The sequence below is a fragment of the Cervus canadensis genome, chromosome 2, assembly GCF_019320065.1.
Source record: "Cervus canadensis isolate Bull #8, Minnesota chromosome 2, ASM1932006v1, whole genome shotgun sequence".
Classification (NCBI taxonomy): domain Eukaryota; kingdom Metazoa; phylum Chordata; class Mammalia; order Artiodactyla; family Cervidae; genus Cervus; species Cervus canadensis.
In genome coordinates this window covers 97,570,885-97,597,544 of record NC_057387.1, presented here as the reverse complement: position 1 = coordinate 97,597,544, position 26,660 = coordinate 97,570,885, and the positions used below count along the sequence as shown (strand labels likewise).

Sequence of the window (26,660 nt, the reverse complement as noted above, 5' to 3'; positions counted from 1 at the left end):
GGTGGGAAGGGAAATTGGTACAGTGACCATGGAGAGTAATATGGGTGTTGCTTAAAAAACTAAAACTAGAGTTACCACATGATATATCTGAATCACTTTGCTGTATGACTGAAACTAACACAACATTGTAAATCAACTATACTTCAATTTAAAAAAAGAAAAAAGATATAACAATTATAAATATATATTCACTCAACATGAGAGCATCTAAATATTTAAAGGAAATATTGAGAGATCCAAAGTCAGAAATAGATAACAATATAATAATAATAAGAGACTTCAGGGGATCCACCGCGGTCCCCGCCTTCTGCAGTCCGTCTCAATTGTTAGTGCAACACAGAAAACCTGATGCCACCTCTCTGGATCGTCCGGAACCGATTGTTTTCCCAGCTGTATTGTGGACTGAAGTCTCCAATCTCCACACAAACCAAGATTTGCCTAACAATGGCTCGTCCAAGTTCAAATATGGCCGACTTCCGGAAGTGTTTTGCGAAAGCCAAGCACATAGTTGTCATTTCTGGGGCCGGCATCAGCGCTGAGAGTGGGGTTCCGACGTTCAGAGGAGCGGGAGGTTACTGGAGGAAATGGAAAGCCCAGGACCTGGCCACCCCGCAGGCCTTCGCCCGGAACCCGTCCCAGGTGTGGGAGTTCTACCACTACCGGCGGGAGGTGGTGCAGAGCAAGGAGCCCAACGCCGGGCACCTGGCCATCGCCGAGTGCCAGGCCCGGCTGCACGGGCAGGGCCGACAGGTGGTGGTCATCACCCAGAACATCGACGAGTTGCACCGCAAGGCTGGCACCAAGAACCTTCTGGAAATCCATGGTAGCTTATTTAAAACTCGATGTACCTCTTGTGGAGTTGTGGCTGAGAACTATAAGAGTCCAATTTGTCCGGCTTTATCAGGAAAAGGGGCTCCAGACCCCACAACTCAAGATGCCGGAATCCCAGTGGAGCAACTGCCCTGGTGTGAAGAGCCAGGATGTGGGGGCCTGCTGCGACCTCACGTGGTGTGGTTTGGAGAAAACCTGGACCCTGCCATCCTGGAGGAGGTTGACAAAGAGCTGGCCCTCTGTGACTTGTGTCTCGTGGTGTCAGCCCGCGGCGTGCCCGTGGCTGAATTCAACATGGAAACCACCCCGGCCACGAACAGGTTCAGGTTTCATTTCCAGGGGCCATGTGGGACAACTCTTCCTGAAGCCCTCGCTCCTCATGAAACTGAAACTGTTTCATAGCCATCCTGGGGAAGGAAGAAATCTAAGTACCAAGCCACCAGCAGGGGAGGCAGTCTTGTGGGTGGTGAGCCAAATACTGGAAAGTCTGAAAATATCTTTTGATTGCCGGGCTGGAATCCAAACTGCTGATGGTTGATGGGGACTTGGAAGCAACAGTAGTAACTGTGTTCAGAAGGAGAAGTCACAGGACTTCTGAAGTCAGTTCCTGTTATTTTGTTTGATCCTAAACATAAGTCTGATGTGTTTGGTTGGTTACTGGGTAACTTTGTAATTAGATTGTCTAAAACAAAAAAAACAAAAAAAAAAGACTTCAATACCTCATTTTCAACAATGGCTAGAACATCCAGACTATAATTAGTAAGGAGACATTTGACTAGAACTACATTGTAACACTTTTTGCGAAATGAACCTAACAGATATTAAGAGAACATTCAATTCAACAGCAACAGAATATGCATTCTTCTCAAGCACACATGAAACATTTTCTAGGATAGATCATACATTAGGTCACAAAGTAAGTCTTAACAAAATTAATAAGATTGAAATGATACCAAATACCTTTCCAATCACGGTGGTATGAAACTAGAGATTTATAACAAGTGAAAATCTGGAAAATTCACAACTATGTGAACATTAAATAACATATTTCTGAACAACCAATGGACTGAAGAAGAAATCAAATGGAAAATTTTTTAAAACATATTGAAACAAGTGAAATGGAGACACAACATACCAAAACTTACGGGATACAGTGAAGGCAGTTCTAAAAAGAAAGTTTATAGAAATAATAAATGCCTTCATAAAGAAAACAATCTGAAATAAACAACCTAAATTTACACTCTAAGTACAGAGTAAGTCCAAAGTGAACAGAAGGAGGGAAATAAAAAAGATTAGAGCAGAAATAAATGAAATACATATCAGAAAAACAATAGGAAAGATTAACAACACTAATGGCTATTTTTTAAGATAGACAGAAATGACCAAACTTTAGCTAAATTAACTGAGAAAAAAGAGAGAAGACAAAATGATAAATGAGTGAGGGGACATTGCAACTAGTAGCACAAATATACAAAGGATTATAAGAAACTAGTATAAGCAATTATACACCAATAAACTAGGTAACCTAAAAGAAATGGATAAATTCCTAACAACATGTAACCTGTCAAGAATTAATCATGAAGAAATAGGAAATCTGAACAGACCAGTAAGAAGAGTATGTTGAATCAGTATCAAACATTTCCAAACACAGAAAATCCCAGGACCCTTTGGCCTTGTGGGTGAATAATACTAAATATCAAAAAAGGGTTAATACTTTAAAAAACAAAAACACTTCCAAACTTATTCTATGAGGTCTGCAGTACCTTGCCAAAATCAGATAAGGATGCCACAAGAAAAGAAGATTACAGGCTAATATCCCTGATGAACATAGACACAAAAATACTAGCAAATCAAATTCAACAGCATATTGTAAGGATCATATACCATCCACCAAGTGAAATTTATTCCAGCATGCAATAATATTTCAATATACACAAATTAATAAATGTGATATATCACATTAACAGAATGAAGGGTAAAAATCATATGATCATCTCAATAGATGTATAAAAAGCATTTGACAAAATTCAACATCTTTCATGATAAAAATTCTCAACAAAGTAGGTATAGATACCTCAATATAACAAAGGCCATATAGAATAAGCCCACAGTTAATAGCATACTCTTAAAAAGCAGAGACGTTACTTTGCCAACAAAGGTCCGTCTAGTCAAGGCTATGGTTGTTCCAGTAGTCATGTATGGATGTGAGAGTTGGACTATAAAGAAAGCTGAACGCCAAAGAATTGATGCTTTTGAACTGTGGTATTGAAGAAGACTCTTGAGAGTTCCTTGCACTCAAGGAGATCCAACCAGTCCATCCTAAAGGAGATCAGTCCTGAATATTCATTGGAAGGACTGATGTTGAAGCTGAAATTCCAATACTTTGGCCACCTGATGCGAAGAGCTGACTCATTTGAAAAGACCCTGATGCTGGGAAAGATTGAGGGCAGGAGGAGAAGGGGACGACAGAGGATGAGATGGTTGGATGGCATCACTGACTCAATGGACATGAGTTTGAGTAGGCTCCGGGAGTTGGTGATGGACAGGGAAGCCTGGCAAGCTGCAGTCCATGGGATCACAAAGAGTCAGACACAACTGAGCAACTGAGCTGAACTGAATTGAATATCATACTCAATGGTAAGAAGCTGAAAGAGTCTCCTCTAAGATCAGGACAAGTGTGCCTACTCTCACTACTCCTATTCAACAGAGTACTAGAAGCTTTAGCCTGAACAATTAGGCAAGAAGAAGTATTAAGGAAATAAAAGACAAGCAAACTAAGAAAGAAAAAGTAAAAATTGAATCTGTTTGCAGATTATATGTATATAGTGTGTGTATAATCTTTATCTGTATCTATAAAACTAAAGACTTCACCTAAAAATCTGTCAGAACTAAATCAGTAGAATTCAGTTCAGTTCAGTCATTCAGTCGTGTCCGACTCTTTGCGACCCCATGAACCACAGCACGCCAGGCCTCCCTGTCCATCGTGAACTCCCAGAGTCCACCCAAACCCATGTCCATCAAGTCGGTGATGCCATCCAGCCATCTCATCCTCTGTCGTCCCCTTTTCCTCCCACCTTCAATCTTTCCCAGCATCAGAGTCTTTTCAAATGAGTCAGCTGGCCAAAGTACTGGAGTTTCAGCTTCAGCATCAGTCCTTCCAATGAACACCCAGGACTGATCTCCTTTAGGATGGACTGGTTGGATCTCCTTTCAGTCCAAGGGATTCTCAAGAGTCTTGTCCAACACCACAGTTCAAAAGCATCAATTCTTTGGTGCTCAGCTTTCTTTATAGTCCAGCTCTCACATCCATGCATGACCACTGGAAAAACCATAGCATTAAGTACTGTATAAAACTTCATATCCATAAATTTTAAAATATAGATTCAATGAATAGTTTTTTAGAACAATTTAACTGATCAAATCTCTCAAGAAGAAGTAAGATCTCAGAACAGACCAAGAAGACAAGTTATTATGTTAGTCAAGTATACACACTTTCTAAAAAGTCTTGGGGTGCAGATGTTTTGTAAATGAATGCTACTAATCCTTTTACATAACAAATTCTTCCCATGTTAACACAAACTGTCCCTGAGTAAACATTATTTTCCTACAAAAAGATGGCTGCTTCCTACATTATAAGACTGTTACTATAATGGGCAAAGAAAGAAGGATCATACAAAATGTGAAAGTTAAAGGCCAATATTTCTCTTACAAATAGATATAAATAAACTTATACAAAAATTAACTGAAATGTAGCAGTATATTAAAATAATAATGTATCATAACCAAGTAGGATTTACCTATTGAATGCCAAATGATTCCAAATTTAAAAATAAACTTATGCATGTCCTAGTTTTTAGACTCAAGAAATAAACTACATATAAGATGAACAAAGAAAACAAAGATAAAGTACTTTCCAATTATTACCAATGTAAAGAAAAAATAATATTTATAATTGCTATAAAATTATAGTTTAAAAAATTTATTTAACATTTAAGACATATATAAGAATGATATATAATTTTACTAATAAATAAAGGCAAAAATATATGAGTGGGAAACTTCAATATTGTAAATATGTCACTTCTGCAATTTAATAACTCAAAACCCAAACTAAGTCCCAAAAATGTATTTATGAAAACCAGCTGATTCTAAAGTTCCTGTGGAAGACAAAATATGTAAAAACAGCAAAAAGAGAAAATGAAAAAAGAAAACTTGCCCCGCTAGGAAAGATAGGAAAACATACCAATTGATCAATAAAAGAGTAAAGTTCAAATTAAAGTCATAATTCCTTGGATCATTAGAATAAAGTAATGATGGAATTTCAAGTCAGTTGGGTAAAGAATATACTATTCAGTAAACATTATTTGTACAGTTGGCTCTCAACCTAGAGAAAATATTAGATCTCTTTTCCATCACACAACAAAAAAATAATTCTTGATAATTTAAAGAGCTAAAAGTGTATAAGGAAAATGTAAAATATTTTTTATAGTTTTAAGATGTAGATTAATTCCTAAGATCACATACACAGTCATAAGGGAAAAGACTGATTTGACAACAAAAAAATACCAAAAACCTCAAAAGAAAAATGAATAAAATGAGAGAAAATAATTATAACATGGGTTTCTCTGGTGGTTCAGACAGTAAAGAATCTGCTTGCAATGCTGGAGATCCAGGTTCACTCCCTGGGTCAGGAAGATCCCCTGGAGAAGGGAATGGCAACCCACTCTAGTATTCCTGCCTTGGAGAATTCTATGAACAGAGGAGCCTGCCAGGCTACAGTTCACAGGGTTGCAAAGAGCTGGACATGGCTGAGTGACTAACACACACACTTACAGCATATTTAATACAGAAAAAAGATATATATGCATAACATGTAAGAGTATATACAATATACACAATACATAAAGAATACATTCTCAGAATACATACATTTAAAAACAAAACTAATTTTAAAAATGGACCAATTATATGATAAGTAATTTATAAAAATAAAAATAACATAGTCAATAATTTTTAAATGTCCATTTCATTAATAATTAGTTGACATTCCAATTAAACAAGGTGTCAATTCACTCATCAAGTTGGCAAAAAAAAAAAATTTTAAGTAATTGGTAAACAAGATAAGGGTGCCCTCTCTTACCACTCCTATTGAACATAGTACTGGAATTCCTTGCCAGAGCAATCAGACGAGAAAAAGAAATAAAAGACATCAGAATTGGAAAGAAAGAAGTAAAACTGCATCTATTTGTGGGTGACATAATTTTATATATAGAAATCCTAAAGATTCCATCAAAAAGCTGTTAGATTTAATCAGGGAATTAGGTAAAGTGCAGAATACAAAATTAAGAGACAAAAAAAAATAGTAGCATTTCTTTACACTAACAACTAATATTCTGAAAAAGAAATGATTCTGTTTACAACAGTATCAAAGAAAAAAACAAAAAATACTTAGGAATAAATCTAACCAAAGAGGTGAAAAGAGCTCTGCTCTGAACACTACAAGACATTGATGACAGAAGTTGAAAAAGACACAAATAAATGTAAAATGTCCTGTATTCATGGACTGGAGAAATTAATATTGTTAAAACATCAATACTACCAAAAGCTATCTATAGACTTAATGCAATCTCTATAAAGATTCCACCGGCATTTTTACAGAAGTAGAGAAACAATCTTAAAATTTGTATGGAATCACAAAACTTCCCAAATACCCAAAGCACCCAAATACCCTTTGTCCTGAGGACAAAGAATGGAGCGTCACACTTCCTGATTTTAAGCTATGTGTGCATGCTAAGTGACTTCAGTCCTGTCTGACTCTGTGACTCCATGGCCTGCAGCCCTTCAGGTTCCTCTGTCCTTGGGATTCACCAGGCAAGAATATTGGAGTGGTTGCCATGCCCTCCTCCAGGGATTTTAAGCTATATACTAAAAAAACAAAAAACCTATAGTAACCAAAACAGCATGTTACTGGCTTTAAAGCAGACACAAAGACCAATGGAAAGGCACTGAGCACCCAGAAATAAACCCATGCACATATAGTTATCTAATACTTCACAAAAGAACCAAAAACACTTAATGACAATCCTCAAAGACAATCTCTTCAATAAAAGATACTAGGAAAATTGGATATTCACATATAAAAGAGTAAAATTAGACTCCTATCTTACACCACTCACAAAAATTAACTCAAAATGGATTAAAGACTTAAATGTAAGAACTGAAACCACAGAAATCCTAGAAAAAGAAAAAAAAAATCTCCTTGACATGGGTCTTGGCAAGGATTTTTTGGATATGACCTAAAGCACAAGCAAAAAAATAAAAAATAAAAAATGAGATTACATCAAGCTAAAAATCTCCACTGCAAAGGAAACTGTCAGCAAAATGTAAAGGTAACCTAAATAATGGGAGAAAATATTTGCAAATCACATATCTGATAAGGGACTGCAGGCCTGGTGGCTCAGACAGTAAAGAATCTGCCTGGGTTCGATCTCTGGGATGATTCCCTGGAGAAGGAAATGGCAACCCACTCCAGTAATCTTGCCTGGAAAATCTCATGGACAGAAGATCCTGGCAGGCTACAGTCGGATTACAGTCATGGAGGTCGGAAAGAGTCAGATACGACTGAGCGACTAACACTTTTCACTTCATCTGATAAGGGAGTATTTTCAAAATACATAAAGAAATCATACAGCTCAATAGCAAAAAAGGGGTAAAAACGAATCTGATTTTAAAATGGGTAGAGGAACTGAATAAACATACAAATACCCAATAGTTACTTGTATATTGATTCAGCATTACTAATCATCAGGAAAATGAAAATCAAAACTATAATGAGGGATCACCTCACACCTGTTAGAGTGGTTATCACCAAACAGACGTGTGATAACAAGTGTTGACAAGGATGTGGATAAAACGGATCCCAGGTGCACTGATGGCAGGAATGTAAGTTGGTATAGCCACTACGCAACACTATACAGAGAGTTCTCAAAATTTTTCTTAGAAAGAGCTACCGTATGATCCAGCAATCATACTTCTGGGTATATATCCAAAGGAAATAAAAAGAGGATGTCAAAAACATATCTGCACTTCCATACTCACTGAAGCATTATTCACAATAGCCAATATATGGAAACAACTTAAATGGCAAAGATGATGTGTTGTAGATAGGTAGGTAGATAGATTGATACATAGGGATATGTATTATTCCTCCATGAGAAAGAAGGCAATCTTGCCACTTGCAGTAACACAAATGAACCTTGGGGCATCATGTTAAGTGAAATAAGACAAATACTGGATAATATCATATATATTTCATTTTTAAAATATTAAACTCACAGCAATGAGAGTAGAAAACCTGTTGCAGGAGCTGTGGGAAGGGGAAAATAGGGAGAGTTTGGTAAAAGTGTACTACAAACTTTCAGCTGTAAGTTGAATAAAGTCTGAAGATCTAATAGAACTCATGACTTTTTTTTTAATGATAACTATAGTTGCTAGCACAATATTATATAATTGAAATTTGCTAAGAGAGTACAATTTAAATGTTGTCACACACACACACAAAACAGATAAATACATGAGTTAGTAGATGGAAGAATCCCTTCATAACGTATGCATATATCCAATCACCATGGTATATGCTTTAAATATCTTACAATTTTACAAGTTGATTATATTTCACTAAAGCTGAAAAAATTTTAGGTATGTATATCTTTTGATCTGGGCTTCCCAGGTGGTGCTAGTGGTAAAGAATCTGCCTGCCAATGCAGGAGACATAAGAGATGTAGGTTTGATCCCTCGGTCTGTAAGATCCCCTAGATAAGGCATGGTAACCCACTCCAGTACTCTTGCCTGAGAATCCCACAAGAGGACAAGAGGAGCCTGATGGGCTGCAGTCCATAGGGTTGCAAAGAGTTGGACACAACTGAAGTGACAGCACACACACATCTTTTGACCCAGCAGAAAAAACAGTATGTCATTTGTATCATTATTATGCTATGATAGCAGTATGTCCCTCACCTTAAAAAAAAATAAAATTATATTTCTATATGTTCATATATATATATATATATACAATGCTAAAGCAAATTTTCTTAAAATCTGGAAGCAGACTTAACCTCTGATGTGGAGACTAATAATGAAGTAATTATCAAAGGGTACTTTTACTTATCTGTATTGTTTGAATGTTTACAATGAGTGTATTAATGTTAACTTGTATAATTAGAGACAAAATAAAAGAAATTACAAATAGCAGCCATTAAAAAACACTGCAATGGTTTCTCATGTAACCAGGCTATCACTGCCACCTTTCAGGCTTCTGATAGCACTGGTCATCAGTAACTGAATAGCGTGGCAAGGTTATCTCAAGGTGGTGAAAGCTTCTCAGCAAAGATATGCTACCTGAATTTAGGGGGCTACCTTAGGTTCGTGATGTGACTTTCCCAAGGAAAATCAAAGGCCCCAGACTTTGAGCTACTGAGAATTCCCCAGAAGCTCTGCATTAGCTTGACACTTCCCAGCAGGATGCAAGAACTGTCAATTATAGAAAACTATGCTTTTCTAATCCCAATTAAGCTAAAAATAATGCATTGATCACTCTTCCTCTTTCCCCCGCCTGCTTTGTCTTTAAGTCTATTCCCCAGTTACTGGGAGCCAATCCTGGGTCCCTCTGCCCTAGGAGTGCAACTTCTGGCTGTGGCCCAATTAATCCACAGCTGAGTTGCTCTGAGGTAACAAGCCCTGGGAGGCTTGTTAAATTCAGTGCTTAAGAATATGGGAGAAGCATCATTAAGAACTTCAGCTTATTAAACCTCTGGGCCAACAGCTGCAGCTAAGCAGAAAAAGCAGAAATGATTCCGTGTCCCTCAGAGGCACCTCAAGAAACTTTTTTAAACTTTTACCTAACTTTATCCCAAGTGTGTACCTTAGTTACTCACACACCCAAGGTACCTTAACTTTCACCCCCACCATTGCCCTGTTATTTTCATTACACATTACATCATCATCATAATTTCATCACCTCATTAGCATTCTCATTATCATTTTCACCATCACCCAACTAAACAGCCTGAGTGCCAAAACTGAGACCTGGTGCAGTCAAATAAATAAATATTAAGTATTTTTTTTAAAAAGTCTATACCTTCATATATTCACCTGATAATCTGTTCTCCACACTGCAGATAGAATGATCCATTAAAAATGTGTTTTAGAACACCATCCTCAGTTTTAAATACTTTATTAACTTTCCAGGGTTTTAAAAATAAAGAACAAAGCTCTAAGGTGTCCTCCAAAGCCTGTGATTTGACTCGGCTAATTCTCCACATGCGTCTCCTTTGCTTTCTGCCTAACTGACCTTTCTGTTCCTTGTACATGCCATGCTCCTTCTGACTATAGGAACTTGTTATATTATTCCCTCCTCCCATTAATTTCCTCTACATACTAAATCACTTCAGTTGTGTCCGATGTTTTGTGACTCCATAGACTATAGCCCGCCAGGCTCCTCTGTCCACTGGATTCTCCAGGCAAGAATACTGGAGTGGGTTGCCATGATCCCCTCCAGGGGATCTTCCTGACCCAGTTACTCCTAATTTAGGATCTCACACTTCACTTCCACAAGGAAACCTTTCCAGATCCAACTAGACTAAATGTACCTATTACATGCCCTTGTAGCAACATGCATCTTTCCAGTTTAGTACTTCTAACAGTTGGGGTTTATATTTATTTGTATAACTCTTTTATTCTGTCTGCCTCTCCCTCAGAGTATAATATTCACAAAGGCAGAGACCAAAGTACCAAGTCAAGTTTCAAAGCATTATACAAACAGGCAAAATGTACACATTTCCTCACATTTATCCTCTCTTTTGCTCTTCAGTGACACCTAATGTCAATGTCAAGTTTATTCTATTCACTGAGATTTTCTTATTATTGTTTCAATGACCATAGCTTTCATTCTGGTGTTAGAAAGTGGTGTGCCATCTAAAGTTTACCCTATCCATTGAGTCTTTTGATTCAATGACCATATCATTCATTCTTGATTTTTTTTCTGTCATCTGCTCTTTAGTATCTCATTCTTTTTTTAGAATTTCAAGTCCTTATTTTATTACTTTAATTACAAGTTTCTTGTGAAGTATGTATAAATATTCTCCTTGTTGTATCTGCTGACTACTGCTCACATGAATTGCTTACTCATGTGTCTTGTAATTTTGGATTGTGAACTCATCTTCAGAGGAATTTTCCTACTGGGAGAACTTGTGACCTGAGTCATAGACCACACTACAGTGGCCTGTAGTTTTCCTACAGAGTGAAAAGCTTTGTAGCTTCCTAATACCTTGGAGGTAATACTGACCTGCCACTAATGTAATTATTGACTATAGGTTTCTACATTATGTAGTTTAAATTCTGGACTCAAAACCAGTGCAAGAGGTAGACATGGGATTTTAATATCTCAAGAGAAACTTTTTAATACTAAGATCCCAGTCAGACACCTTATCATTTCCCTGTGATGTAAATAGATTTTTAGTTCCACCCAGATAGGCATTACCAAGCCCCTAGTACTTCTCAAAATTCACTATTCCACCACCCACTCCATTTTAGACTGCCATACTAACACGTAAAATATTTACATCTCTTTATTTTTTGCATCTGGATATTTCCTTTTCATATCCCATGGTGTGACTGTGGTACAATTTAAATCCTTATTTATAATTATATATGCTATTTTCCATTTGTTTACTCTAATAAGTAAGCATTTTCAACATGAACGTTCTCATGGGTATGGGTTTTTGTGGATATTGTTTAGCATACAGTTGAAGTCAAACTATTAATTTAGTACCAATATTCCAGGTGGTATAAAAATTTTTTCCAGTAGCATTCAGCAACACAAGGAAGTCAAATAGTTGGAATCACTCAGGTAGGGGTACCCCACTCAAGAAAATGCAATAAAAAGATATTCTGGTAGGAGAGTTTAGAACTAGGGTAAGAAAGTCATTGACATTTTGAATCATGGGTTCTGAAGCGGGTAAGGAGAGAAATAAAATCAGGGAAATCAGAGTTCATAGATTAAAACAAAGTAAGAGTCAGTGAATCAGAGGCCCCAGGGAAGTAGGAAAAATGGAATGATTACAATGTAAGAGCAGGAAGTAGTGATCAGAGAATACAATGTCCGAACAAGTGATTTCAAAAGTGGGATAATGTTTTACTTTTAAAAAACAATATTTATTTTTGGCTGTGTTGGGTCTCAGTTGCAACATGGGGGACATTTGCTGAGGAGATGTGTAGGCTTTTCTCTTGTGGCAACCAGGCTCCAGAGCACGTGGGCTCTGTAGTTGTGGCACACGTCCTCGGCAGTTCTCGGCAGTTGTGGCACACCTCCTCAGCAGTTGCAGCGCACAGGCTTAGTTGTCCTGCAGCATGTGGGATCTCAGTTCCCTGACCAGGAATCGAACTCATGTCTCCTGCATTGGAAGGTGGATTCTTAACCACTGGACCACCAGGAAAGTCCCTGGATAATTCTTGAGTAATGGAAAAGATGAGGTATGACCACGGGTGGCTGAAAGTAGAGTCCTGGTTATGAACTTTAGTGATAAAGAAATAACTGGAGGAATCAACCTGCCTGACTTCAGACTATACTACAAAGCCACAGTCATCAAGACAGTATGGTACTGGCACAAAGACAGAAATATAGATCAATGGAACAGAATAGAAAGCCCAGAGATAAATCCACGAACCTATGGACACCTTATCTTCGACACAGGAGGCAAGGATATACAATGAAAAAAGACAACCTCTTTAACAAGTGGTGCTGGGAAAACTGGTCAACCACTTGTAAAAGAATGAAACTAGAACACTTTCTAACACCATACACAAAAATAAACTCAAAATGGATTAAAGATCTAAATGTAAGACCAGAAACTATAAAACTCCTAGAGGAGAACATAGGCAAAACACTCTCCGACATAAATCACAGCAAGATCCTCTATGACCCACCTCCCAGAATATTGGAAATAAAAGCAAAACTAAACAAATGGGACCTAATGAAACTTAAAAGCTTTTGCACAACAAAGGAAACTATAAGCAAGGTGAAAAGACAGCCCTCAGATGGGAGAAAATAATAGCAAATGAAGCAACAGACAAAGGATTAATCTCAAAAATATACAAGCAACTCCTGCAGCTCAATTCCAGAAAAATAAATGACCCAATCAAAAAATGGGCCAAAGAACTAAACAGACATTTCTCCAAAGAAGACATACAGATGGCTAACAAACACATGAAAAGATGCTAAACATCACTCATTATCAGAGAAATGCAAATCAAAACCACAATGAGGTACCATTACACGCCAGTCAGGATGGCTGCTATCCAAAAGTCTACAAGCAATAAATGCTGGAGAGGGTGTGGAGAAAAGGGAACCCTCTTACACTGTTGGTGGGAATGCAAACTAGTACAGCCGCTATGGAAAACAGTGTGGAGATTTCTTAAAAAAACTGGAAATAGAACTGCCATATGACCCAGCAATCCCACTTCTGGGCATACACACTGAGGAAACCAGATCTGAAAGAGACACGTGCACCCCAATGTTCATCGCAGCACTGTTTATAATAGCCAGGACATGGAAGCAACCTAGATGCCCATCAGCGGACAAATGGATAAGGAAGCTGTGGTACATATACACCATGGAATATTATTCAGCCATTAAAAAGAGTTCATTTGAATCAGTTCTAATGAGATGGATGAAACTGGAGCCCATCATACAGAGTGAAGTAAGCCAGAAAGATAAAGACCATTACAGTATTCAAATACATATATATGGAATTTAGAAAGAGGGTAATGATAACCCTATATGCAAAACAGAAAAAGAGACACAGATGTACAGAATAGAATTTTGGACTCTGTGGGAGAAGGCGAGGGTGGGATGTTTCGAGAGAACAGCATCGAAACATGTATATTATCTATGGTGAAACAGACCACCAGCCCAGGTTGGATGCATGAGACAAGTGCTCGGGCCTGGTGCACTGGGAAGACCCAGAGGAATCGGGTGGAGAGGGAGGTGGGAGTGGGGATCGGGATGGGGAATACATGTAAATCCACGGCTGATTCATGTCAATGTATGACAAAAACCACTACAATATTGTAAAGTAATTAGCTTCCAACTAATAAAAATAAATGAAAAAAAAGAAAGAAAAAAAAGAAATCAAATAAAAGAGAGGCCAGAGCGTTGAGTGGGGTCATCTACACAGACACTAGAGTCTTCAAGGACGATGGACTCAAAACTGACTTTACAACAAGTACAAAATTTTCATAGAAAAAGAGTATCCAGGAGATCTGAATATGAAAGTACCAGGGAAATGCTAGCGGGTAGCACCAGTTTCTAAAGAGCAAGGGATGTCCTTATTGGAAGAGAGGAATAATGGTTTAGGAGTCAAAAGGAACAAAGAGAATACACCCCATTCCCACTCTGAAGCATCTTAAGAGTTTGAGAGAATGAGCCATCTCTACCTAAGAGATATACAAGGAAAACAGTGTCCTCATGGGAGATCCAGGTGACAGTTAAAACCCGCAGATACAAACAATGAAGAAACAGTCGAAGGAAATAGGGAAGTTTCCCAGTCCTGTAGCTAGATTTCCAGAGAGGACAATGAGAAGTTGTGTGAAACATGGGAGGTAAGGATATTGGGTCAGAGAGAACAATCAGAATATAATGTTATAAAAGAGAATAGGTGACCAAATGGAATTATGATCTGGACGGTGATCAGACAAAACAAGACTGCTTAGCAGAGAGAACTGCTAAACCAGACAGATGAAAATGGGAGTTGCAGTAGCCTCCTAAATCACCTGACATGGAGTTAGGTGCCTTGGGTAGTGAACAGGAAAGTCCAAACCTAGTCATTAGGCACTCAGGATTGGGCAGTCATCCTATCAGCTTTGACCTTGTGTCTCTGATTCCATATGAGGGTCAGGCAAAACGCCAAGGGACCACAAGGACCAAGAGGAAAGCTCTATTGTAAAGTTCTGCTGGAAAGCACCCCTACAAGATTCTTTCCTGAAACATGGGAGGGGGTCATGCTGTCAGTGTCCCGTGTCATTTTGTGCTCCCTCCTGCATGCCCCCTACTTCCTGACATTTGACCCATATTCTAGGTTATACCTGCTTTGTCACATACTCTGATTACCTCATCTTCATGGAGTGACATAAATGATATGAAAAGGCTTTCTAACATGTAGGAAGTTAAATACATGGGGGTACCGACTTCTCCCCCACTTTTACCATTTCTGCTTCAGATCCATTCTCCTAGGTCCCAACTCCCAACTCTATCCTAGCCCTTGGATCAACCTCTGCCTACTGAGGGGCAAAACTGTAAGTTATCCCAAGAAATAGGGGTTACTATTATAGCTCCATTTATCCTATTTGCCATTTCCCATAACCACTCTTCAACCTAGAAACTGGGACCATTGCTCTGGTTGGTGGACCCTCCTTATTGGCTCCAAAGGGAGGCGTGCGTACGCTTCATAATGGGCATTCCAACAGGGGGCGGTGCCAGGGGCAGTGTATCAGATAGGTTCCGGAGCAGGTGTGAGCTTCTGCCAGTTTATCTTCACAAGATGAGTGACTAGAAATATGCCATTTGAAAAAATGACAAGAAAGCTACCTCCAATTTCCCCATCTCACCCCCAGCTTCCACCTCCTCTTTCTGTTCCTTCTTGCTCTCATTATCCAGAGCTCCTTCCTCCCCTGTCTCCTCCGTCTTTTAGCCCTCAGCCTACTCCGCAGCCCCATCCATCCCTTCACACTTCAGGCCTACCCATTTCCCTCCTCTGATTAGTGTCACCCCTTCCTGCCACCCTACCTTAATGACATCCAAGTACAGCTCTTTCCCTGTCTCTTCCTCATCAACTACTTACCACCCTGTTCGTCTAGCTCCCCTTTCCTGTTACTCCTTTATCTGTGCCCCTACTCCCCCTACTGCCCCTTCTTTTAGTCCCTTGGACTCTGGTCCTCATCAACACTCCAGCCAATCCCAACCAGACCTGCTGATTCACAGATCTTATCCTGGAGAGACGATTTCTCTACTGCTGGGACAGAGCTGGCACAGTTCAGAAATGCCAGGATTGTGGATCCCCAGAAGTCTTACTTGATGGACCTACTGAATTCAAGATGAGGGCCAAACAATATTCAGCTTGAAAGTAAGTTCAGTTCTTTGCAGGAGTCCTTTTCTGTGATGATGTTTTTAGCCATGAGCAGACTCTGGTTATCTGGTTATCTTATCTGTGTTTTGCCTTCATCAAAATTTTATCAATCCTCTTCAGACACCAATAAAAATCCTAATGAAAACAGACTGGTTCCAAATTGGGAAAGGAGTACATCAAGGGTGTATATTGTCACCCTGCTAATTTAACTTATATTCAGAGTACATCATGCTAAATGCCAGGCTGGATGAAGCACAAGCTGGAATCAAGATTGCCAGGAGAAATATCAATAACCTCAGATACACAGATGATACCACCCTTATGGCAGAAAGTGAAGAGGAACTAAAGAGTTTCTTGATGAAAGTGAAAGAGGAGAGTGAAAAAGCTGGCTTAAAATTCAACATTCAGAAAACTAAGATTATGGCATCCGATCCTATCACTTTATAGCAAATAGATGAGGGAACAATGGAAACAGTGACAGATTTTATTTTTTTTGAGCTCCAAAATCACTGCATATGCTGACTGCAGCCATGAAATTAAAAGACGCTTGCTACTTTGAAGAAAAGCTACGACCAGCCTAGACAGCATATTGAAAAACAGAGACATTACTTTGCCAACAAAGGTCCATCTAGTCAAAGCTCTGGTTTTTCCAGTAGTCATATATGGATGTGAGAGTTGGACTGTAAAAGAAAGCTGAGCGCCAAAGAATTGATGATTTTGAACTGTGTTGTTGAAGAAGACTCTTGAGAGTCCCTTGGACTGCAAGGAGATCAAAACAGTTAATACTAAAGGAAATCAACCCTGAATATTCATTGGAAGGGCTGATGCTGAAGCTGAAACTCCAGTCCTTTGGCCACTGGATGTGAAGAGCTGACTTATTGGAAAAGACCCTGATGCTGGGAAAGATTGAAGGCAGGAAGAGAAGGGGATAACAGAGGATGAGGTGGTTAGATGGTATCACCGATTCAACGAACCTGAGTTTGAGCAAGCTCTAGGAGTTGGTGATGAACAGGGAAGCCTGGCATGCTGAAGTCCATGGGGTCACAAAGAGTCAGACATGACTGAGCGACTGAACTGAACTGAACTTAAGACCTCAGGAGGCTGTTCGACTCTTGCTAGAAAAAGGGACCCAGACATGGGAAGTGACAAGTAACAGAGGTTACTTGTCATCACAGTGACAAGTAACAGAGGTTCTTCTCCACCTCAGCCAGGTACGATGAAATCTGTTTGCATTTCAGCATGATATAAAGGTTTATATAATGGTGTAAGCAGAAGAAAATCACAGTGCCATCTGGTTGGACATCCAGTCAGCCAGCAAACATTTACCAAAAGCCTGCATCTGTACATACTCTGCCAAGTACTGGTAATTCAGAGATGCTCAGATACATTTCTTGTTCTCAAGTAACTCAATTCTATAAACGTTTAGTATTCTAGAACTACAGAGTTGAGGTTGAGCATGGCACAAAGAAAAACTGGACTAGGGGCTATACAGTCCAGAAAGGTTTTTGAAAGAAGATTACATGTGAGCTCATTTTAAACATTAGATGATTGTTCCCCAGACAGACAACAGGGGAAAGAGCCTTCCAGGCCAAGGAGATGGAGCAGCAGGAGCTAAAGCAAGGATCATGATGTTGTTTGCTGGGCTCAGGAAACTGCAGACATGTCTACCCATCGGTCATGTTCAGCACTGTGTCTCCAAACCTAAACTCACTGGGAACCCACTATTCTGGATGGAGGGATGGATGGATGTATGGGTGGACAGATGGAGTGTACATAGAGGGGAAGACCACAGGCTCTGGAGTCAGCATTTAGGTGCTTCCTAAAACCAGGGGTGGCTCCTTTCTTTATGCTAGGGTTACTTTTAGTTTTTTTTTTTTATATATAAACTGTATTAAATAAGGTATCTAGAGGAGTAAAATTCATAGAGAAAGTAAAATGGTGGCCGCCAAGGGCTAAGGGGAGGAGGCAATGGGGAGTTGTTTAATGGATATAAAAACTTTCTGGAGATGAGTTTCACACAGTGTGACTATACCTCACGGTGCTGAACTATAATACTTAAAAGTGGTTCAGATGGCAAATTCTATGTATATTTTACCACAACTTTAAAAATTTAAATAAATAAACTGTAAAGTTCCTAAGTTACTTTTAGGGTTAAGAAAGGGTTATCCTGTCTACATTATTTATCAAATGGGTCTTATGCGGAGGAATGTCTTTAAGCATGGGAAACCTCTCCATGTTTCTGAAATAAACATGCTGCTGCTGCTGCTAAGTCGCTTCAGTAGTGTCCAACTCTGTGTGACCCCATAGAAGGCAGCTCACCAGGCTCCTCTGTCCCTGGGATTCTCGAGACAAGAATACTGGAATGGGTTGCCATTTCCTTCTCCAGCATGGAGGGTCTCAATTTTGGGCATGTGCTTTGATGTAGAGAGGTTTCTTACTCCTTCCAAAATAGTTTTTAGGAAATGACTAGTCAAGGTGAGGCTGAATCCTAAGCCCATTACCTCTTCAGTCTGTCACTTCATCGGTCAGTTCAGTCGCTCATTTGTGTCCAACTGTTTGCAACCCCATGGACTGCAGTACGCCAGGCTTCCTTGTCCGTCATCAACTCCCGGAGCTTCCTCAAACTCAAGTCCATTGGGTCAGTGATGCCATCCAGCCATCTCATCCTCCGTCATCCCCTTCTCCTCCTGCCTTCAATCTTTCCCAGGATCCAGGTTTTTTCCAGTGAGTCAGTTCCTCCATCAGGTGGCCAAAGGATTGGAGTTTCAGCTTCAGAATCAGTCCTTCCAATTAATATTCAGGACTGATTTCCTCTAGGATTGACTGGTCACTTCATGGCGAGTCTGTTTTCTGGAAGTGTCAGGCAGCAGTTCTGTAACCAAGCTAGATATGTCCTAGGTGGGTTGAGCGCCTAAGGAGGGCGCAATGAGCGTTCTAAGATTTGGGGGTGGGGGATGGGCGAGCAGGAGCGAGGTCTAAGGGAGGAGGGTGAGCAAGGACCGGTTGCCTAGAGACGGCTTGGGACTCTGTTGCTTGGAGACAGCCTTTGGCCTGGCACCTGGTGAGCGTCTAGAGGGGAGGTGAGGGGGCGCTCTACTGACCGGACACAGCAGAGCCAAGGCCATGGCTGGACACCAGAAGGAGAAAGCGATCACAGATGAGGTCCACCAGAACCAGATCCTGCGGGAACTGTACCTCAAAGAGCTACGAACCCAGAAACTCTACACGCAGTATCACGTGAATCCACTCCGCAAGGGTGAGGGGCGCTACCGGATGGAGGAAGGGAAAGAGGGTGCCCCGCGGGAAGGAGCCGACAGGGGTGCGGGGCAGGTGGTGCAGGATGGAGCCCAGTAGCAGACGCCTCCTCTGACCTCGCCCTTATTCTCAGCATTTCAGAACTATGACTTTGGGGTTGGGGAGGGGTCTCATTCCCCATCACATCAAGCAGATGTATTAAAATGCATCCACATCCTGGTTAAATAATATTTTATTGTAACAAATTTGAAAGGTTCTTTATAAATTTGCTTTTGCAATATTTTGCAGGGTTTTGTGTTTTGTTTCGATGTGTTTTTGTTTGTTGTTAATAAGATAAAGGATTTCTTTCCACCTTCTTATATTGTCTGAAGACCTTCAGAAAATTCATGGGGCGCAGACTCAAGGCCCAGAGTGCCCCCTGATTAAATGGCCCCACCCCAACTCTTCTCACTTTGCACATTCCTGGGCCAGTTTAATCTGGTCCTGTAACATCAGCTCCCTCTAAAGGGCACTGAGTCTCACATGGAGACCCAGACCCATGCTCACAACCATGTCCCAGCTCCCTTCCCCTGGTTCATCCCGCACCCTTCTCCCACCTGTGGCTGCTCCAGAAGATCTTGTTTTGAGCACAAGGCACCACAGCCTTCTCTCTCCCTAGTTAGAAGCCTGGGAGTCATCCTCAGTCTCTCTCTCTCACTCCACACAGCCGAGTAGGCACCATACTGTTTCCTCCCTAGCGCTTCTCTCACAGGACGGTTCCCATGTTCCTGCCTCAGTGGGAGACGCCATCACGCAAGACTGCCAATCTTCACTTAGCTCGGCCCTCTCTCTATCTGGCCTCTGAAGCCTTAGCAGGGCCCTCCTCACTCCTGCCTGCATTGATCTGATGCTCTCCTAACTCTCTCCCTCCAGGCCCAACCCTCCAACCCTCCCCTACACCATGGCTCTGGCGAGAGCCGTGCTAAAGGGGATTCAATCATCCAGTCTCTCTGTAAAACCCTCAGAGGCCCCACAGCTTCTGAGCTGAGGTTTACCCTGATCAGAATGTAAGGCCCCTGTGAATCTGGTTCTGCTACTCACCCAGCTTCATCCCAACTCCCCTGTACCTGCACCCTGTTCCTTAAATAAACATTTTAGTGTCTATTCTGCGGTGGCCACAGGCTCTTCTGTCCCACCATATCTGAATGTGTGGATTTCCTAAATCACCATGCTATCCCCCACCTCTTCACTTTCTCTTCTTTCTGAATTCTCCTCCAGCCCTTGTTGTTCATCACTCAGTCGTGTCCAACTCTTTGCGACCCCACGGACTGTAGCACGCCAGGCTTCCCTGTCCTTCACCATCTACTGGAGCTTGCTCAAACTCATGTCCGTGGAGTCAGGGATGCCATCCAACCATCTTATCCTCTGTCATCCCCTTCTCCTCCTGCCTTCAATCTTTCCCAACATCAGGGTCTTTTCCAATGGGAAAAATCTTTCCCATTGGAAAAGACCCCCCAGTCCTGGACCTGATTAACAGTAGTCCACTGCAGCCCAGCTGTGTAGAAGAAATGGATTGTCATTATTTTAAAATAAAATTTGCATATAGTTAAGGTATACCACGTGACATTTAAATATACATTTACACAGTGAAATAATTAGGACAGTCATTTACTTAAGCATAACCACCTCCTCACATACTTAACCTTTGGGGATTGGGGGTGGGGGGTGAGAGTACAGAAAATGTATATCTTCATTTTGCTTATGACAACCTGGTTTTCCTCTGGAGCCCCCAACTACTAATTTCAAGAAAACCACTTAACATCCAATTCTGTTTAAACTTGGCCCATTTCAACAATTTTCATAATCCCTTCCAGGAGTGTCCAGGCTTCCTAGGAAAAATGCTTGGTCTCTCAGCTCACAATTGTTGGGCGCATGATTTATATGATCCATTGGGATTAAGTGAGGAAATATTAGAATTTGTACCTGTGATTATACTTATGTATAAAGAAAGAAATGCTTTGTTAATATATGACAAAAGTGCATAGAGACTATATCAACATACACATGTGGAAGTGTTTATTTTTTACCGGTAGGAGATAGGGATAAACACTTGGAGACCACTGGTTCCTTCTGGCCTCTGCTCACTCACTACCATCCACCTAGCTCCTTCCACCAGAATTACTCTGCTTCTCGATATTTCTCTAACTCACCAAGCTCACTCTTGGATCTTCCCCGTGTATCTCACTCAGCAAGTTTATTCAGGACTCTGCTCTCCTGTCTGTCTTTAGAGACACATCACCCACACTGTGCCCCACCATCAACATGGGTTTATCCATATAACGTGCTTTATGTGGTTGTGCATCTTACTTATATTTGCCAGATATTATATACCTGTTTATTGAATGTCACCACAAGTAGAGAGAAAGCTCAGGGAGAACAGGGACCTTCTGTCTTATTTGCAGCCCTACCTCCACTGCATCAGTACTTATGAGCTGAATAGATGTCTGTGGATCCTTTACCTGGTACCACATAGCCTCCTGGGTATATATCACTATCTCTGGCTGCCTGATACATCTGCATCTCTACAGACCAGTCTGTCCAAGAGAACATTCGAGATAATGAAAATGTTCTCTGTCTGTGCTGCCCTGAATGGCAGCCAGTAGCCATATGTGGCTGTTGATCACTTGAAATGTGGCTGTGGGACTGACTTTCAATTGTATTAAATTTAAATTACTCAAATTCATGTCACCACACATGGCTGGTGGCCATCATCAGGACAGTGCCTCTCAGATTGTAAGGTCCTTGAAGATTCTACACCCTAGCACCCAGCATAATATCTGACACTGGACAGACACTCTAAAAATGCTAAATGGGTGTCCAGCATAAGGAGGGTCTTAGAAAGGCCGGGGAGAAATTTTTTTAACTTGAACCTATGATGCTGTTTTTCTCTAGTTCACACAATCGCCAGAAAGCCCATGTCTTGGCATGATAACCTGGAAGAACCTGCAGACGGTAAGTCCAGGATTTGAGAATGACATTGAGACAGAGACAGAGGGCAGCTGGCTGGGATACTCTCAGGGTAGTGGTTCCTTAGGGCAGGCCTCAGTCCTCTGATCACCTGAAAGTTGAACTCATACTGACAACACTCACGAGAAACCAATATTTTCAAAACTGCCAGTTTATTAACTGTCAAGCCAAAAAACATGTTCCTCATGGCCCTGACATTGCATTTGTTCATCCAGCCAATACTTAGCTGATAACAAGCACAGGTTCTGGAGTTCTACTGCTGCTGCTGCTGCTAAGTCGCTTCAGTTGTGTCCGACTCTGCGCGACCCCATAGACTCACCCACCAGGCTCCCCCGTCCCTGGGATTCTCCAGGCAAGAACACTGGAGTGGGTTGCCATTTCCTTCTCCAATGTGTGAAAGTGAAAAGTGAAAGTGAAGTCGCTTGGTTCGGCCATTCATTAACTCTGTGACTTTGGGCAAGTTTTTTTTTAACATTTCTGAACCTATCTCTTAGAGGTGTGAGAATTAAACAATGTATTGCAAGTGTTTAAAACAGTATCTGGGGCCCTGTGCTGCCCAGACTAGCAAACCATACAGTCAAGATGGCTAAAGGTGATCCTAAGAAATCAAAGGGCAAGATGACTGCTTATGCCTTCTTTGTGCAGATGTACAGAGAGGAACATAAGAAGAAAAACTCAGAGGTCCCTGACAATTTTGCTGAATTTTCCAAGAAATGCTCTGAGAGGTGGAAGACTGTGTCCGGGAAAGAGAAGTCTAAATTCAATGAAATGGCAAAGGCAGATAAATTGTGCCATTGGTAAATGAAGAATTACGGCTCAGCTAAGGGAGGCAAGAACAGGAGGGACCCTAATGCCTCCAAGAGACCACCATCTGGATTTTTCCTATTCTGCTCTGAATTCTGCTCCAAGATCAAGTCTATAAACCCTGGCATCTCTATTGGAGACGTGGCAAGGAAGCTAGGCGAGATGTGGAATAACTTAAGTGACAGGGAGAAGCAGCCATACATCAACAAGGCAGCAGAGCTGAAGGAGAAGTATGAGAAGGATGTCGCAGACTATGTCTAAATGGAAGTTTGATGGCGCCAAAGGTCCTGATCAAGTTGCCCGGAAAAAGGTGGAAGAGGAAGACAAAGAGGAGAAGGAAAAGGAGGAGGAGGATAAATTTTAAAAAAAACTATTGATCTGTCTCCTTGTGAATACCTTAGAGTAGGGAGCGCCGTGATTGACACATCTCTTATCCAAGACGTGTCTGTTGCCCTCATTAGGTTTAATTACCCAGTTGGATCATGATCATATCGTAGTCTCTCCAAGTGCTCTAGAGCATTGTCAGAGCAATGTCAGCATTGTCAGCATTGTCAGCAGGTTTACAGGAAGTGGCCATGGGTGTCTGGAGCACCCAGAAACTGTATCAACATTGTACATATTTCCAAACGTTTTTAAAACGAAAAGGCTCTCATGTTCTCCTCATTCTGTGCACTTTGCTGTTGGTGTGACAAGGCTTAAAGATGTTTCTGGCACTTTTTTTTAAAATCTGTAAGGTGGTGTGTTAATTCTATGGTCATTGGCTAGAAATCCTGAGTTTTCAACTGTACATATCTATAGTTTGCAAAAAGAACAAAGAAACAGAGGCACACTCTTGATGCTCCTTGCTTGGTGTGGAGGCTGTGGGGGCGATGCCTTCTGGAGGGGCCGTAGCTGAGGGCATGCGCTGCGGGGCTGGACCTGTGAACACTGCGGCGGGCATCCATTGAGCTTCAGGTTGTCTTGTTTTTATATAGTGTCATAGCATCCTGCTGCCATTCTAGCTGTGGAGAAAGGGGCAGGGGGCAGCTGGCATGAGAAGTGTTTTGGATCCTTTTTAGTTGAAGTACAGTAGTTTTAAACTTTTTTTTTTTTAACAAACCGTAGAACTCTTCATTGTCAGCAAAGCCAAGAGCCACAGCACCAGTGAAAGTTCAAGAACCTTCTATACTAAACATGATCTGCAATGTTCTTTTTTTTTTTTTTTTGTATGTTTAGAATGCTGAAATGTTTTTGAAGTTAATTAAACAGTATTACATTAAAAAAAAAAAGTGTCTGGTACATGGTGATTGGACATGTTATTAATATTATTTTCATTATTACCCTGTGATATTCACTAGAATGGGGCTGGGAATCTCATACCATAGGCAAAGAGATAGACATGTAAATACCCAGGTAAACAGAGCAAGATTGGAATGGCAGCAGCATAGGAAATAGGTGCCCACCTCAGACAGTGAAGTTCTGGGAAGTCCTCCTGGAGAAGGTGAGGTGGAGTATGTTAGGTGTAATTTTACATTTTATCATTCCTTCATTTTACAGATGAACAAAGTGAGGCCCAGAGAAGTTAAACCACCTGTCAAGCTAGTAGTAGAAGGGCCATGAATGTCTGACTACAAGCCAGCTTCTTCCCCTTGTCAGACTACCTCCCTCAAACTGAGACTGGATAGGGTAGATTGAAAATGAAATCTATTCAGTCCTTAAGGTGTAGAGTTAGAAACATGCCTGGTGTTGACAGCCATGCTGTTTCAATCCAGAAGGATCTGGCCTCACTTCTTACAGTCCAGCTCCTCACTGTCTCTTCTGCAGCTTCACTGCCCGAACGTGCTCATGCCCCAGGGCCTTCGTTCTTGCCGCCTGTGATGTGCTCTCCTCCACCTCTCTCAGGGCTAGCACTGGCAAGGCAGGCAGAGAGGCCTCCCCGCGTCATCCTAAGCAGCCTGTCCTGTCTCCCCCTGCCCCCTGGCCTACTCCCTTCTTCACAGTGTGCATCTCTGCCTGCCTCTCTGTAGTTTTTCTTTTTCTTTTTAACTTTCCATTTTATATTGGAGTATAACCAGTTAATAATGCAATAGCTTCAGGAGCACAGCAGAGCAACTCAGCCATACACATACATGTATCCATTATCCCCCAAACTCCCCTCCCATCCAGGCTGTCACCTGACATTGAGCAGAGTTACCTGTGCTATACAGTAGGTCTTTGTTGGTTACCCACTTTAAACACAGCAGTGAGTACATGTCGGGTTGGTTTTTATACTTGTATATTGTGTCCCCTGACCCCTCACCCAGTCTACATTACCAGGAGACCAGGAACCATGTCTATCTCACTCTGCTCTGCCTCCAGGGCCCAAACAGTGCCTGGCACAGTTTGTTCTCAACAGATGTTTGCTGAGAAATGCGTGGAAGAACAGATGCCTGTGTCTTGATGTCTAGGCAAGCCTCTGAGGCTGGTGCACTGCCTGTCAGGAGGATGTGCCAGAGTCAAGGGCACAGCATCTCTCGTTGGTCCCCAAACCTGACTTCTTTGTAACCCCTGCCTCATCTCCCAGCCAGGTTTCTAAATCTTATCCACCATGCTGCCCAGGGACCAAGAAAGAAATACCCAGAGACACAGACTGAAGGTCAAGAGATTGGATGGGATTCTGAGCCTTTGGTAAGTGGGTCTCCTTTACTTGGAAGGTCAGGGGTAATCCAGCAATGCTTAAGGAAACAGAGTATGGAGCCAGCTGCCTGGACTTGAACTCTGGCTACCACGTACTAGCTGTGTGACCCTGGGAAGTGACTAAGCTCTTTTGTGACTAAGCTTCCTCCTAGTACAATGGAGATAATCCAGCATGTCTCTCATGAAATTGTCCTGAGGATTAGACGAGACAGTGCTTAGAACACAGTGCCTGGTACGAAGTGAATACTGCTAAGTGTGGATTAGACAAAGCTTGCTGATGACAAATGGCCTGAGTTTGCTCTCCCAGGTGTTAGTAGAGTGGTCTCGGGCATGTCACCTACATCTCTAAATTCTGTCCCCTTCTCTGGAAAATGTGAATGCTAGTAATATATTTGTGTCATTGATTGGAAAAGCACCACTAAGTACAAGGAGCCTGGGAAATGCAGTCTTTAGCATATGATCTCCCTAAATGATACAGGGCTTCTGTTCCTAAGAAAGACACAGGATTTTGAATAGACTTGAAGAACTTGAAGAACTTCCTGTCGCACTTGTCTTTCAATTCTGATTATGTTGCCTTCATTTCACAAACAGGGTTTAGCAAGAAAAAGCATCAGGGGCCACACATCAGGAGATTGGGACCTGAGTCAAGTCCAGGTCCCTACAAGACAAGGTCTTCCCACTTCCCCACAGGCTTCTTTCTGACATCTGCCGCCTCCTCTCTAGGTCAACCCGCAACGTGATGACCGCAGGCTGAACCACTTCAGGGTCTACAATGACATCACTCTGTACAAGGCTAAAATGTGGAGCTTGGGAGAAGACGATCGCCACAAGTAGTATTCCCTCAGCACTGGCAAACCTTGTCATTAATGCCCGAAGTGTGTGCTGCCCAGGTAAATAAAGACACTTTTAAGTCTTGGTCTGACTGTTTCT

The 26,660-nt window shown here is 41.3% G+C and overlaps 2 protein-coding genes and 1 pseudogene across 2 annotated transcripts; all 3 read left to right on the top strand.

Annotated features, from left to right (window-relative positions):
- The first annotated feature begins 288 nt into the window (after positions 1-288).
- LOC122428069 (NAD-dependent protein deacylase sirtuin-5, mitochondrial-like) lies at positions 289-1,528 on the top strand. Its single transcript, XM_043447757.1, has one exon. The coding sequence runs from the start codon at positions 349-351 to the stop codon at positions 1,231-1,233; it is 885 nt and encodes a 294-aa protein (XP_043303692.1). The 5' UTR covers positions 289-348; the 3' UTR covers positions 1,234-1,528.
- Positions 1,529-19,030: 17,502 nt separating this feature from the next.
- FAM183A (family with sequence similarity 183 member A) lies at positions 19,031-26,645 on the top strand. The gene is made up of 4 exons (XM_043447745.1): positions 19,031-19,266; positions 22,197-22,256; positions 25,618-25,721; positions 26,454-26,645. The coding sequence occupies exons 1-4, from the start codon at positions 19,134-19,136 to the stop codon at positions 26,562-26,564; spliced, it is 408 nt and encodes a 135-aa protein (XP_043303680.1). The 5' UTR covers positions 19,031-19,133; the 3' UTR covers positions 26,565-26,645.
- Positions 22,854-23,427, top strand: LOC122428056 (annotated as a pseudogene).
- Positions 26,646-26,660: the final 15 nt, after the last annotated feature.

Coding starts and splice junctions, on each gene's coding strand:
- FAM183A (XM_043447745.1), top strand. CDS start 19,134: ATGGCTGGACACCAGAAGGAGAAAGCGATCACAGATGAGGTCCACCAG. Junction 19,267..22,196: donor CGTGAATCCACTCCGCAAGG/GTGAGGGGCGCT, acceptor GTTTTTCTCTAG/TTCACACAATCGCCAGAAAG. Junction 25,722..26,453: donor GATGGGATTCTGAGCCTTTG/GTAAGTGGGTCT, acceptor CCTCCTCTCTAG/GTCAACCCGCAACGTGATGA.
- LOC122428069 (XM_043447757.1), top strand. CDS start 349: ATGCCACCTCTCTGGATCGTCCGGAACCGATTGTTTTCCCAGCTGTAT.